This window comes from Peromyscus californicus, unplaced genomic scaffold, assembly GCF_007827085.1.
Source record: "Peromyscus californicus insignis strain IS unplaced genomic scaffold, ASM782708v3 Scaffold_3__1_contigs__length_106647218, whole genome shotgun sequence".
NCBI lineage: Eukaryota > Metazoa > Chordata > Mammalia > Rodentia > Cricetidae > Peromyscus > Peromyscus californicus.
Genome location: NW_026294551.1, coordinates 21657000 through 21671228, shown reverse-complemented (window position 1 = coordinate 21671228; position 14229 = coordinate 21657000). Strand labels below are relative to the sequence as shown.

The window sequence follows — 14229 nt, the reverse complement described above, 5'->3', positions numbered from 1 at the left end:
TAGCAGAGTTTGATCTGTGAGTATGGGGACTGGGTGAATGCACCTTGCATATCCAGGCCCGTGACAGGAGGCTGGCCTTCACCTGCTGTGATTTCTCACTGCTTAGCCCAGGCCTCAGTGTGTGTTTCCACTGGCCCTCCTTGCCTCACACCAGCCTGTTTTACTAGGCTCAGTTCCCCTCCGGATTACTCAAAGATCATGACCTGTTGTGTCCTCCATGCCTAAGCTGCTGTTCCTAGTTACATGATGTTGCCTTAGCCTCTTAGACTCAAGGGGGGGGGGGATGTAGGGTCTAGGGGCAAAGGGGCTGAACTGTGTTCTGAGCAAGTCAGAAGAGCTAGGACTTATGACCACTGGAGTCTCCAGGAACTCAACACTACTTAACCCAACCTGACAGGGTAAGAATTCAAGGGTAGGACTGTGCCCATTGGGCCAAAGGTGTTTTTACATCTGCATGCTGCTCTAGGCATCTCTCCATTTCATTCTAAAAGCATGGGGTAACCAAACACATACCCAAATAGAGCCCAGGCACTGATCACCAAGGTAGGACCTGGGTAGTGCCAGTCTTGATGACTCACTGCCCTCCAGCCCAGGGATGGCAGGAGGCTACTACCCATCCACCACTCGATGGAGAGCAGAGGGTGAGTGATGGCCAGGTTCCAGTATTGCCTTCTTGCCTGTTCCTATGACAGCATTCTGGCCAGGAGAAGGTTAAATCCAGAAGGTCAAGGAGGGTGGAGCTCCATGGTATTCAGACTCTCCTCAGTGCCTGGTAAAAGCCCAGTGTGTGGGCGTCCACAGTGGGGGGGGGGGGCGACCAGCCATGGAACTCCAGCTTGTCCCACTGACGACACAACACTCACACAGGAAGAGTTTGTGTAAATAAGGATTTTTTTTTTCTTCTTCTACAAATAAATTAAGAAACAAACTAGAAAACTGTCCACACCCATTGCAGCCCTGGAGTGTGGGTGCGCCCTGTCCCTGCAGGGCCAAAAAAGGGTCCATGGTTTCCTCAAATCTCAAGAGCACTCCCAGCTCAGGCTGTAGGCAAAAGAAAAGTCGTGACCTCTTGGCAGACTTAGTGCTGCAGCTGCCCCAGGCAGCCAGACTGTCCCTGGGGCTCTTCCAGACCTTCGTGCTGGCTGGGAGGGGAAGTGTCTGGCAGGTCTCGGCATGGCAGCGTTGCAGAGCTGCTGCAGGGCCTCTCAGGGGAGGGGTTGGCCAAGTAGGCATTCACCAGCTGGAAGATCTCTTCCACCTAAGAGAGGGCAGCGGTCAGTGTGCAAGAGGGGCCGCCAGGCTCTCGTTTTCTTTCCTCTTCCTAAGCTCTAGGGCTCCAGCTTCCCCTACCAGGTAGGTCCTTGCATGCACCAATCCTGGCAACCTTCTCTCCCTTTCACCTCTCTCCCCTGACACAGGGTGTCCGTCGGTCTCCTTTCTGATCCCCGGCACACTAAGTACTCTTCTCTCAGCCCTGGCCCCTGTGGCTCCCCACCACCTCCATCTCTCCCCCCACATCTTCCTAAAGCTATCTATCTACCTTCCCGAGAATCCCTCCCCACTTACCCAGGGCTTCAGGCCTCTCCAGTCAATTCCTGTCCAGTTACTCTTTGTAGTACTTATCTCTTAGTCTTTGATTCCTTGCTTATCACTGGACTCCCCCAAATCAAATGTAAGTTCCTTAAGCTTGCTTTTGACCAACGCTGGAGCCCTGGAGTCTACAGCTGTACCTATGCCCCTGTTCTCTCACCTGAGGACTCTGCAGGAGGAGCTGGCTGTCACCCACCCTCAGTGATAAGGTGTGGGGGCCTATTAGCTGGCAGGCGGCCACATGACCATAGCTGACACTGTGGATGGGTTCTGTCTCACCAGGCCTGCAGAGGGACATGGCCTTTGCTCCCAGACCCAGGCATAGCTTCTGTGGAGCACCTCCACCAGGCTCCTGCAGAGAGATGGGCGGGGTCAGGGTCGAAGGCGGGGCTTCTGCTTTATTTCTGGTAAGGGGAAATGGCTGTGTGATCTGGGAGCTTCCTTGACCCTTGATTCACAGCACAGGTGTGGAGTGGCCACAAGCACCTGGAGGTGCAAACCCAAATGCTGGAGAGTCCAGGGGTTTGAGATGGGCAGCTGGTTCTATATGTCGGGAATAAAATGACCCTGGGCTGGGGAAGGACGGCCTGTGGCTCTGGGGTAAAGGTGTTGGGGCTTGGACCACCAGAGTCCCCTTCTCCCTTCTCCCCCTCACCGTGCTCAGCTCCAGAACGTCATACCGAGCAGCGCCGAACCCCGGACACTGCGCCGCCAGAGCCAGGTAGGCAGCCATGGCCTCAGCTTGGCCCATGCCCCGTAGCCTCTTCCAGCCGCCCAGCACCGCGGCCGTCGTGCTGGTGCCGCCTCCTCCCACCTGGGCTGTGCTTCCCGTCGAGCAGCCGGTACAACCATGCCCGGCACGCTCCGCCCGCCTCTTGGCCAGGCCTGGACTCCAGAGCGCCCCGGCCAGCAGGGCGGCGGAGGGCTGTAGCCTCGGGGTAGGGCGCAGCGGGTGTTCGCGCGGCGGGGTGGGGGGCGGCAGCAGGCGGTCCAGGCGTGGCAGGGGCCCCCGCGGGGAAAAGTCCCGGTGCAAACTCTGCAGGCGCAGCGCCGCCAGGGCGCTCAGCGTGTCATCCGGCGGGGTCGGCCGGCCGCGCAGCAGCAGAGCATGAGCCTGCAAGGGAGGCATGCAGGTATCAGTATAGGGGCCGTGAAGACACCTTCGTGCATGGAACCTGAGAAGGTCTGGGTTCAGAAAAAGTCTCCCGCGGAGTTGTCACAACAAATTGAAGATGGTCTGGAGTAGGACTTCAGGCTTTGGTCGGTTTGGAGACGTAAAAACTAGAGATCTCACCTGCTCAAAGAGGAAAGGTAATTCGTGACCATCTGGAGATAGCCCTTCTGGGTGCAGAGGTCCGTGAAGACGAAGGCACAGTCTCCAGTCGGAATCGGGCGAGTCCTCCAGTCCAGCTTCCTCTGAGGTCAAACTGCAGAAGGGAAAAAGATGTATTAAGACTGGGAAGCAGCGCCCCCACCCCCAAGGCTCAGGCTAATAGGGAATGGGGCGGGCCCAAGAAACGTTTGGGGTGGAGCCCTGGTGAGCCTTTTAAGTCAGACTACACACCACCGGCGGGTAGGAACCTGTCTGCAGATCAACGAACTACTAGCACGCCTCGACAAAGGTGCTTGGTAGACAAAAGCTAAGTAGATTGGCTAATACAGCGCAGGGCTGGGGCTGGACATTTACTTCTCAAACCTGGTGAGTACGTCGGCCACGAGGGTCCCCCCAGCCAGGGCACGCTCCTGGGCCCCTCGCTGCTCATACAAGGCAAACGCGTTCCGGCTCCGAGCCAAACCTAGCCTCCCCACCAACTCTCGAGCCACCTAGGAAGAAGGGAGGAAGAGGAAAATCAGATCACTCGGGGGATCTTTTTTAAAATCTGCAGAGGTGATCCTACTGGAGAGGGTCTCTTAGTTTTATCGCCACCATTCGCTGGCTTTCCAAAGCAACAAATCTGAGACGGAGAAACTTAATGCCAGAGTCAGGCATGAGAAGCTGGCAAGGGTGCTGAGCGTGCTGGAGACCCTGGGTTCAAGCACCAGTACCGTGGGTGGGTGGGTGGATGGACGGACGGACGGACAGACAGGAGCTGGAAGGACGGGTTGCGGAAGCATGAGGGAGTCCTTCTCTGGCCTCACCTCTCCCGCTGTAGTGTGGGAGTCGATGGCCACCGGACACGCTCCAGCTCCAGGACAGTGCACGGTGCACACCAGCTCCTGCCGTCTACTCAGCGCGGAAATCTCCGCTAACGAAGGCACCAGCTCTCGGCCCCGAGTCCGGCCCAGAGCTTTCCGGATGAAGCGCGCATATTCCGCCAGTTCTGAGTCCGGGAGTGCCTGCTCCGTCCTGGATTAAAAGGAATCCAAGGACCAGTGTTCCAAGGGCTTCTTTTCTTGTAATTTATTTTACATGGTCAAGGGTGAAAATGCGTAGCTGAGTGGCTGCTTAGCATGCTTGAGGGTCTTGGGCTTTCCCAAGCATGGGAGAAAAAAAAATCTTTACATCTGGTCAGTGACCTCTCCTATAACTCACATTTCTTGAGCGCAACCTACATGTCTCCCGGGTGTTTTACATGGGACTGAATTATTTTCGAAGTCTCCTGCCTGCTCTCCTACAATTGCCCCGCCCACTTCCTCCAGCTCCCTGATCTTCCCGTGATTAAAATCTGAAATCCAACCACATTACTGTGAGTCCTTAAAGCCTGCCTTTTTCTATTTCTTCTATTCAGAGGGAGTGCCATGTTGTAATTCACCTGGTCGCAAGTGGATATGATCTTGTAATCCCCACAAAGGTACTGAATGTTATTTGCACCAAGCCCGCTCTTGCGCATGTCTGTTCCCTTCTCTGCATCTAGGCTCTTGCTGTCTGTCATTCTCGCCCAGCCCTGTAGCTCTTTGGCCGAGGCATCCCTTCTCACCTCTCCAAATGCCCCAGGAGGTGCCCTCGAACAGCTCCCCCAGGCCGGAAGGTACAGCTCATACAAGTGAGGAGCTGCCAGTACCGCAGGGTTGCAGGATCTTGAGTCGCAGGGAGCCCAGGGGGACCGGCAGGACCTGAAGTCTGCTTAGCCAGCTGCAGGAAAAGTTCGTCCTGGAGTGCAGGCAGGTCCCGGCAGGTCTGGAGCACGCCCTGCATCAGGGGCCCGGGGCGCCGCGCCCCCTCCAGGGCCTGCAATGCCAGGAACAGCCGCACCGCCTCCTCTCGCAAGGGTGCGTAGCCTGGACCTGCGGGAGGACGGTGGGGGCGGAGGGATGGTTTGGAGAGGGGACACAAAGCTGCGCCCTGGGAGGAGGCACGATCCACAGGAGGGTGAGAGGGAGTATGAGGGCACGGGGTGGCATGGAGAGGAGGGTACGAGTGACGGGAAGAATGAGGGAAAGCAATGGTCCACAGAGCCAAACTCTCAACCTTTGCCTCCCGTGAATTCCTCCCCTCTAGACTGCTTAGCCTCTCCTAGTAAGGAAAAGAGAAAGACTAAGAGCCATAAATTTAACCCCTCCCCCTATTCTTTAACTGGGTACCTATCACGGTGAGCACCTCCCTCCCCCCAAAAGCTTCTCTGGGTACGCAAACGAGGGTTCGTTTCCTGGCATCCTTTAAGCCTCTAGATATAGGACTTGGGCCAGTCAGTACTCCCCTTGTGGGGAGAAGTATACCTGGATGAGGCTAGCACAATGTCTCCCTGAAATGGTTTTCCCCTACCTGGAAAGGTGATATGTCCTAGTCTTAAGAATATAATGAAGAAAATAGGAAAGTGCAAATGCTTCTGAAGGAATTAAGCCAGAATGAGATCCTTAGAGGTGGGCAAAGGAGACAGAGTTTTTATTCTGTTCTGGTTTTGCTACCCTCCAACCTAGACTGCTTCCAGGTTCACCCATATACACTCATATGACCAAGAGAAGCCAGGAGATGGATAGAACCCTGAAAACGCGTCCCTGGCAGCTAGCCTACTCAGGTTCTTACAGCAAGTCCACCCCATCCCTCAAGGAGACTTGACCAGGGTTCACTCACTCACCTGGAGCGCTGACTCCATAGGGCAGGGGCAGGAGTGGGGCATACAAGGCACTACTGGTGTGCCTTAGAATAGGGTTCCGCCGGTAGATGAGGGCCACTGCCTCTGGGTCCCCACAACTCTCCTAGAGGTCGGGAAGAGGGTCACCTTGATGAGGGAAGGGAGCTCTCCATGAGCCCAGAAAGCGATTAGGCCCACCACCCTCTTGCTTCTTACTGGAGAACTCTCTCACCTGTATGTCCCTGAGCAGTAGTTGGGTAGGGGTCTCCAGTGGGGCCTTGGAAGCAATCACTTCACGAAGTGCCACCCCCCAGCGCTCTGCCTCTGCCTGGCGCGGAGAGCAGAGGCGGATGCTGTGTTTCCGGCCAGACACAGTGACTGACCACAGACCTGGTGGAAAGAGAGGCCACAGAGGGCAATCAGGGATTGTTGGGGCCCCTGCCAGGAAGGTAGGGAGATTCTCGAGATGTCTCACCGGTCTCCTTGGGCCTGCGCTCCGGCCCAGTCACCGAACACAGGCTCGTGAGGACCAGGCTTCCGAGGCGCCTTGCCCCCTTCCCGCTGCTGCTGAACTGATCCAGGGAATCTCTGGTGAGCACAAACCAGGCTCGGCGCGGAAGCAGCCATGGCCGCACCCCTCCCCCGCGGGGCTCCCTATACAGCCAACCTGGGAGGAGACCGGGAAGAAAGATTAACCAGAAGACACAGTATTCCTTGGAGAGCTGTGTTTGGGGGTCTCCAGATTGAGTCCAGGGGTCCCCACCTTTTACAACGACGTCAGGATCGTCCTCCGGCAGTCCCTTGTCTGGGATGAGGCTCCAGGTCTCTTCCCAGCTCTGCAGCCTGGGCCAGAGATGGAAAGTTGGGCAAGGCTGAGGAGCCTCCATTCCGCCTCCACGGGGCTCCTTATTAGGGGCTCCCCAGACTGCGAGGGGTACAAGCTCCCAAGCTGGGCACCCATCCTCCAGGCTGTGGGAACCGCGGGGCCGTTCTGACCTTGCACCAGAAATAACTAGGACCCCCCCTTCCTCCCCGCGCCCCCGGCCGGACCGCCCCCCGGGACCCCAGCCAAACCACAGCGTCCGGCGGCACAGAGCCTCTCCCTTATTGCACAACCCGGGGAGGGAAGATGGTGAGGAAGGGGGTCCTGAGAACCAGCTGCGGTCTCCGAACTAAGGGACTTGGAGGAAGCTCACCTGTCTGAGACCGGCCCGCTCCTTGTCGGTTGAGTCAGCGTAACGTCCAGGGAACCCTGGGGAGACAGGCAGGAAGACACTCAGAGTCCTTTCCCCTCAACAACAGTCTTTTCGCTTGAGGCCAGGCCAGCTCTCATTGGAGGGTTGAGGAAGGAGTGCCCCAGTCGGGGGTCGTGAGTAGGCAGGAAGTGCCAGAGCTACTCTGGGATCGTCCCTTCTACAGGTCTCTGTGGACCACTGCAGAATGCCTGAGAGCTAAGAGCCGAAGCTCTAGGCTTATCTCCGTTGCCCTTAGAAAATGCAATCATATGAGTGATGGGGGGGGGTGGTGAGGGAGCTGGGAGTCAGGAGACCTGGGTTCCAATACTGGCTGGACCACTAAGCAACTGCCATACCTTGCGCAAGTCCCCTCCCATCCCTGGGCCTTCTAACTCCATCTTTGAAACTGGAAAAGTGATGAAATCCCTTCTCCCCGTGGAAGCCTCTTCAACATTCTCGTTCTCCCTTCTTGCTTTGCTCTGAACCTCCATGGAAGAGGAAGACCCAAGACGGGGTGAGGGGTGGGTACAGAGATTAATGAAGGGAAGAGGGACCCTTTTGCATAGGACTTTGTCCAAGAGCTTTGTGTGTTCTTTTGCAGACAACCCTGAGGAAGGTGACAGCTGCCCCTTTGCTAGGGCTCAGGAGGGCAGGAGGCTGCTAAGCCCATACTCCTCGGGCCAGGGGTAATTTGGAATTTTGCCCTTCTCATACACAATCCACTTTCAACCCCTGCCTAGGAACTTCAATTGTAGCCTGGGGTCTGAGGGAGGCCTTAAAACCAACTCAGAGCCAAGCTAGCTAGACAGGAACTGTGCCATGGTCCCATTGCGCCCAGACTGCTTATGCCAGGATGGGGGGAGGGAAAAGGAGGACCAGGGACACCTGTCCCCAAGCTCCGAGGAGGGGGTGGAGGTGGGGCAGAAGGGAGGCCATGGCCTGTTTGACAGAGAACCTGCCCATGCTGGAAGCTTGAGGACTCCTAGCCCTGGGAGTCCACCCATTTCTTTTCTGGAGGTTCGGGGGGGGGGGGCTATCCACCACACCACCAGAGGGCAGGTACTGGTCTCCCCCTAGACCAACTCCCCTAATCGCAGTCCCCTGCCTCCCCCGGCTTCCCTCCTCCTCCTCTCTATATTTATCTGCCCTCTGCCTCGCCAGGTGCTGGCGCCGAACGCTGGCTGCGGTGCAGCCCGCCCCACCCAGGAATGGAGCCACGGGGCTTGCTGGGGACCCCTGAGCCGGGGGATGGGAGCCTGACCCAGGCCACAGCACACACAGGTCTGGTTGCCTCTGGTGGGTAAGGGCATGAGGGAGGGCTCCTCGAGGAATGGAGGTCTTACCACCAATGGTGCCTCAGTATCTCCCAGGGAGATTCGATGAAAAAAAAAAAACCAACCAGCAGCCAAGAGACCCTCACCATTCCCTCGGGATTTCCAGGAGCCTCACCAGAGAAGGCAGAGATTTCTGTCCTAAGTGGCAGGATAATGAGAAGTCCTCAAAGGGCCATCGTCCCCAGCTTTTTCTTTGTGGGGTCCCCGATGCAGACCCCGATTCTAGGATGTCTCTTTCCCCTCGCCCAGGTTCCCGCGGTGGGAGCTCCCGCATCTGGCCTCGGCGCTCATGAACTGTGAGCAGAGCGAACCCAGGCGTTCGAGCCGCCCAGCCGGCCTCGCCACATTCTTTGGCTCTGGCGGAGGCGGAAGGAGACGGGATGGGACGCGGGCCCGGCAGGGAAGGGAGAGGCAGGGCCAGGTCGGGCCACGCGTGACGCCTCCTCTGCCTCAGGGCCCCCAGCAGGTGGACAGCGCCCTGTGTGCGGCGCGAGGCCCCACAGGCACATCCCGTGTAGGGCTGCTTGCCCCTGAAGCTCCCGGGGCTCTGGCTTCCAGACAACAATCTCCCCCACATTTCCAGTCTGGCCCGAGTACGGAGCAGGATCAGGCGTGACGACCGGTTGTAGTGAGAAGAATTGAACACGGTTCTAAATCCCTCCAAACTTACCCTGCGGCCGCCCGCTGGACTTGGGGTCCGTAGCTCAAAGGTCTCGTCGTCCTCGTCCTCGTCCCCGTCCCCGCTAAGCTCGCCGTCCCCGTAGTCCCGGTGCAGAAGAGTGAAGCCTCGACGGCAGCAGAGGAGCCACCACAATCCCCCGGGGAGAGGCATCCGGGCGAGCAGTCGGGGAATGGGGGGCGCGGGCAGCGTCGCCCGAGCAGCGGGGGATCGGAGAAACTGGAGGTGCTCGGACCCGAACCGGGCAGAGATGAGGCGCGAGAAGAGGAGAGTAGGGGGCCGGGAGGAAGCCGTGTCCAGCGCTGGGGTGCAAGAGGACGATCGCCAGAGCCTGCTGGGGGCTCAATGTCTGGGCCCCGGCAGAGGGAGGGGAAAGCGTCCAGGGCCGGGGGAAGGGAGCAAGGAGCAATGTCCGGAGCTGGGAAGTAGTGTCCGTTGTAGTGTCCAGCCCTGTGGGGGGCAGTGCCCGTGGCAGTGTCCGTGGCAAGCGGTTGTCCAAGCTCCAGGGAGGGTCGTGTCCGGTAGGGCGTCCGGTGGCCGGGGCCCGGGCGGCGCGCGCTGCGCTCCCTGCAGCCCCGGGACTGGCGCGCTGGGGGCGCGAGCTGAGCTCCCGGACCCCGCCTCCCTCTCCCCCCTCCTTCCCTCCGCCTTCCCTCTTCTTTCTCTCCTCCCTTCTTTACAGGGCAGGGTCTGCGTTTCGTCACAGCCTCCTCTGCCCAATCTGTGTGCCTGGCGCCGGCCAGTGCCACCAATCCCACGCTTGAAACCGCGGCGGGTTGCATCATGTGCTTCTGGCTGAGTGACAGCAGGGAGAGGCGGGGGAAATTGGGGAGGGAGTGGGCCGTGCGATGTTAGCCACGCCCCAGCTTCTGAGGTCGGACTCGGGGTGCCTGTGGCGTCACGTAGGCCCGCCTTCTTGCTCTTGTTTTAACTCTTGGTTCACCAAGCAGCAAATTAAAAACCCTCTTAGGGTTTGGAGAAAGAAGGGCATAAAACTGGAAGGAAGCTGGGCCACTGCCCTGAGATTACTTGTCACATCTTGGAATCCCTGCAAAAGTAGAGCGCCTTAACAACCGCGAGGTGTCCCACGCCTGCACCGGAGAGTTAGCTGCAGAGGCAGCTGCAGAGGCAGCTGCAGAGGCAGCTCTCCATCCTTGGGAGTTAAAAGGGTCCGGTTTTAGATCTTAGTCAACCCACTTTTGAAGGGAAAAAGCTGAGGAAGGAACTCCGGGAAGCCTCGGACAAAGACCTCAGATAAAAGCGAATTTACAATGTATTAACTTGTTCAGGGAAGAATGGCTAGGCATGCTAGGGAATTCTGTAGTCTCAGAAAACAGATCGGAGGCCTCCCAGGGCGAACATGCTGCATTTCTGAGCAAGAAGGGGTTAACAAGGGCGCTAGGAGTCCAGGGCGGGGCCCGTGCTACAGCCGGAGACAGCGGGCGCGCGCGTTGCTGACTCAGCGGCGATTCCCGCGGTCACTGGTGGAGGGTTCCAGGTCGGCTCCGGTGGGTAGCGTGCGCCCCTCGGAGGATCTGTGCAGTTTCCCGGTCTTCCCTGGCTTCTGGCTCCAAGAGGCCAAAGTTTTAAATCTCTACCGCCTGAGGCTTTAGGATCGCTGACTAGCCAGGCTGGGCAGGGCTGGGCCGGACCGAGAGAAGACTTCAAGCCAACGCCTCTCTAGGGACCTGCACGCCACGCCCTTTTTGCCCCCAGACTCCAGTCTGGAGCAGCGGGTATAGCTTTGCTGACCGGATACTAAACTGGGAGAATTGTCTCGTGTGAGCCAGTCCTGGTATTTGTGATTGTGCAAAGCAAAGACCAGAAATCCGTGCACCGTCTCCTTAGAAGCCATCCTGTCTGTACTTTCACACTGGAAGAAAATGGCTAGAGACTTCGCAACCATAACATCCTTTCCTCTTCAAGATCCTTGACACTTGGCCTGCAGGAGAGTTCTTTCTGATGTCTAACCTCCCTCTTTCCTGGCAAGCTCCACGCATTTCCTTTGACTTGGTCCCCAGGGGAAATGAACCGCACAAGCACCACCACCCCCCCTCCCTCAACTCCCTACATACCCAATAACTCCTCTCTGGAAATTTGCAAATTGAGCACTCCCCCCTCCCCCTGTTTTTAATCCTAGGTGAAAAAATTGTAACTCAACTTTTTCTTTCCTTTTCTTTTCTTCTTAGGCAGGATATCGCTCTTGATCCCCCCCCCAGGCCCTCCCTCCCCCAGCCTCTGGAGTGCAGCTAACACACCAGCAGACTGGACTTTTTAATTAGTGTTTTTCTTTCCATTGCAGGACTTTTAGAAGAGGTCCAAAACCCACCCCAAACTAGAATCTCTTGCTTCCTATCCCTGCCTCCAGACCGGACCCACACACACACACAGTTTGGGACAGCATCACCCTGCACATTTCACACGCTTGGGAACTAGGTACTTGCTAAAGCAGCCATTACTGGATAGCGCTAGGGTTGTTAGAAAGTCCTTTCTTACACACTGACTCCTAAGGAACCCCGCCCCTCCTCACCTGGCAGCTTTCCCACCTCACCTCGGTTGGCAGAGGCTTGAGTGAAGGCAGAGGGAGTGTCAGTACTCAAAAGCTTTAGCCGACTCAGCAACCCCCTCCCCCAACACCTCCCACTCAGGCTCAAGCAGGGGCGTGGGGGTGGGGGTGTAACCCACTGTCTTGGCCCTGCTACAACTCGTTTCCCAAGTTGGTGATTCAAAAATAGTAACAGTAGTTGGGTTGCATTTCATTTGCATTGTATCAATTTAATTAAGCTCAGAGGCAATTCTCTTTAGGTCCTGAAGTCTTTCTCAACGTCCCCCCACTTACTCCCCTTTCTCACTTACCCTCCCTGGGATCGTTTCCTTAGCCCTCCCCCTTCTTTGGAATCGCAGCCCTAGTTGTCCCAAGAGAGACTGTGGGTCTCAGTGGGAGCGGAGCAGGAAGAAAGGCGGAGTCGGCGGGGGCAGCGGCCTCGAGGGTTGGGCTTTGGGCTGCATCCCCCACCCTGTAGCAGCCTCCGCAGGTCCTGGCGGAAACGCAGGCCCAAAAAAGCATAAAGCACCGGATTGAGGCTGCAGCGGACCAGCGCCAAGCCGCCGGTGACCAGCAGAGCTAGATCCTTGCGCTTGCTGGAGGAGCAGCTCCGCTCGCGGGCTGCCAGTAGATCGGCTGTATCCAGCAGCAGGGCGAGGCTGTAGGGCAGTTGCAACACCACAAAGGCGGCCACCAAGGCCACCACAACGCGCAGTGCGCGCCGCCGCTCTGGCCCCCTGGCGGCCAGAAGCGTGCGGCCCAGGAGCGCATAACAGGCTGCCATGACGCCCAGTGGCAGCGCGAAGCCCAGGACCACCTGCGCCACAGCACTTGCCCCCTTCACAGTCTGCGTGAGGCCTTCGGGGAAGATGAGGCGACAGCGCCGTTGGCCTTCCCGCGGCCCGTCCCGGCTGAAAAGGAGCGCAGGTAGGGCCAGGAGCAGCGACAACAGCCACACGAAGACAGAGACCAAGTGCGCACGGCCGGGTGCGGAGGGTCGCTGCCCGGCTGGGAGAGCTCGAGCGATGGCCACATAGCGGTCCGCGCTGATACAGGCTAGGAAGAGGAAGCCTGCGTGGAAGGAAGCCGAGTAGAGACCTGAGATGGCTCGGCAGGTGGCACCTCCTAGATTCCAGCCCTGAAGAGCCCCTGCTGCTGCAAAGGGCAAGGTCAGGGCCAATAGGAGGTCAGCCAGAGCCAACTGGAGCAGGTGGACGGAGGTGGGAGATCGGGTAGTTCGTCGGGCTGCCAGATGGGTGGCCAAGACTAGGCCATTGCCCGCCAGACCCAGCACAGCCACCATCAGGGAGACACTGGGTTGGAAGGCCCGACTAAAAGCCTGGACATCCGCCTTGTAACAGAGTTCCGGCAATGGCCCAGCCGAGTAAGCCTCTTCATCGTACCCGGAGTAGGGTTCCCAGGAGACCTGTGACATCAAACGAGAGGAGGGACCATGGAAGACATTCCTACACCACTCCCGTTCACGCAGGAGTTCCTCACTCGAAGCCCAAACACAGGAGAAGATAGACGCCTACCCCCACCAAAAAAAAATTCTTTCTAGGGTACCCTGAGAAGGCAGTTGCTTCCCTTGCACTGGCTCTGCTTCCAGATTCCTGGGTGACCTTGAGCGGCCACTTGCTCTTTCTGGACCTCCGTTACTTAATGTGTTATGCCCATTCTAGAGTCCTACCGAGGCCGCCTGGCAAGGTTTGCAGGGAGGACTGTAGAAAAGATGGACGATAATAGACAGTGGAAACATCTAGCTCGCCTTAGACCAAGCATTTGTATTATTAATAAATCTTGGCTGCTTCTGTTCCCTTCGCAGTGCCCTCTTCTGGAAAGAAGGTCAGGTGCAGGCTTTGCTTCAGCCTTGGACCCTAGACTTCAAGCTTAGGCTCTCTGTCTCCTTTCTCTTCTCTCCTTCCCACCCTACCGCCAGGTCCATCGCGGGCATGCTGAAAACACGCATACCCAGAGGGTCTTAAGGAAGTTTTATAGGCTCCCGCATAAGCCATAGGATGACAGAGGCCTGGTGTTAGGTGGGGAAACCCATTCCTCCCCGCTTCCCCACCCTCTCTGCAACCCTCTCCCCTCCCTGCCCCAACTCCCACCTGCTCTGTGGGCTCGGTCCCCATCTCTGGCTACAAGGGTGTTTCAGGTACAGCCACAGGGGGCAAAGTTAAATAACTAGTGGGGCAGGAAGGAAGGGGTGGGGAGAAAGGCCAAGAAGGAGGGTGGAGATTAGGGTCTGCGGGTTAACTTTTCCATTCCACCTTGCCTGCTTTCTGTCTCATCCCTGCCAATGGGAAAAAGAATGGCTGTACGATCTTGAATGAGATTTGTTTTCCTCTCTGAGCCTCGGGCTTTCCATGTGCAAGGTGGAGTAGGATGAAAATGCCGAATTCACAGTTACGAAGGTGTCCAGCACTGAGCCAGGAACGTTATCTACCTTCAGAAAACCTCTTTCTATTTGCCCTTCATTCCATCTCTAGGCGTCCTTTTTCGAAGCTCTTCCCTCCCCTGGAAAATGTTAGACTCCATCTGGTCTTCCCCCCCCCCCACCACCACACACTTCTCTTTTTGCCATTCTGCAGCCCCAGTCCTTGTCAGCCTTGGGTTACTTGGGGGTATTTCCCGGTGGCAGGTTGTCTACCCCGCCCTTTCGAAATAGGGCTGAGGCACGCGCTTGCGCGGGGTCCGGGAAAACGCGCGTGCCAGGAGAGAGAGGCTGGGGAAGGGGGCGGAGAAAGGGAGGAGAGAGGAGAGGAGAGGAGAGGAGAGGAGAGGAGAGGAGAGGAGAGGAGAGGAGAGGAGAGAGAGGGAGAGAGAGAGA

At 57.6% G+C, this 14229-nt stretch overlaps 2 protein-coding genes across 7 annotated transcripts; both read right to left on the bottom strand.

Annotated features, from left to right (window-relative positions):
- Positions 1-121: 121 nt before the first annotated feature.
- On the bottom strand, positions 122-9447 carry Plekhh3 (pleckstrin homology, MyTH4 and FERM domain containing H3). Of its 4 annotated transcripts, XM_052758313.1 has the most exons (14): positions 8843-8957; positions 8288-8466; positions 6800-6855; positions 6367-6446; positions 6079-6270; positions 5836-5993; positions 5607-5727; positions 4509-4815; positions 3730-3937; positions 3278-3414; positions 2885-3017; positions 2246-2704; positions 1751-1942; positions 122-1258 (listed from the first exon to the last, which is right to left on the bottom strand). In XM_052758313.1, exons 2-14 carry the CDS (start codon positions 8444-8446, stop codon positions 1079-1081), a joined length of 2382 nt encoding a protein of 793 aa, XP_052614273.1. In that variant the 5' UTR covers positions 8447-8466; positions 8843-8957; the 3' UTR covers positions 122-1078. The 4 variants fall into 4 exon arrangements, 3 of the variants coding, with proteins under 3 accessions (XP_052614273.1, XP_052614272.1, XP_052614274.1); XM_052758312.1 differs by lacking the exon at positions 8288-8466 and having other exon boundaries at positions 8843-9445; XM_052758314.1 differs by lacking the exon at positions 8288-8466 and having other exon boundaries at positions 3287-3414; positions 8843-9444.
- Positions 9448-10106: 659 nt separating this feature from the next.
- Positions 10107-14165, bottom strand: Ccr10 (C-C motif chemokine receptor 10). Of its 3 annotated transcripts, none has more exons than XM_052758329.1 (2): positions 13969-14165; positions 10107-12822 (listed from the first exon to the last, which is right to left on the bottom strand). In XM_052758329.1, the coding sequence occupies exons 1-2, from the start codon at positions 13981-13983 to the stop codon at positions 11758-11760; spliced, it is 1080 nt and encodes a 359-aa protein (XP_052614289.1). In that variant the 5' UTR covers positions 13984-14165; the 3' UTR covers positions 10107-11757. The 3 variants fall into 3 exon arrangements, with proteins under 3 accessions (XP_052614289.1, XP_052614288.1, XP_052614290.1); XM_052758328.1 differs by lacking the exon at positions 13969-14165 and adding an exon at positions 13508-13962; XM_052758330.1 differs by lacking the exon at positions 13969-14165 and adding an exon at positions 13846-13947.
- Positions 14166-14229: the final 64 nt, after the last annotated feature.

Coding starts and splice junctions, on each gene's coding strand:
- Plekhh3 (XM_052758312.1), bottom strand. CDS start 9,004: ATGCCTCTCCCCGGGGGATTGTGGTGGCTCCTCTGCTGCCGTCGAGGC. Junction 6,447..6,799: donor AGCGGGCCGGTCTCAGACAG/GTGAGCTTCCTC, acceptor TCTCTGGCCCAG/GCTGCAGAGCTGGGAAGAGA. Junction 3,018..3,277: donor GTACTCACCAGGTTTGAGAA/GTAAATGTCCAG, acceptor TCCCTTCTGCAG/TTTGACCTCAGAGGAAGCTG.
- Ccr10 (XM_052758328.1), bottom strand. CDS start 13,531: ATGGGGACCGAGCCCACAGAGCAG. Junction 12,823..13,507: donor GGACCGAGCCCACAGAGCAG/GTGGGAGTTGGG, acceptor TTGATGTCACAG/GTCTCCTGGGAACCCTACTC.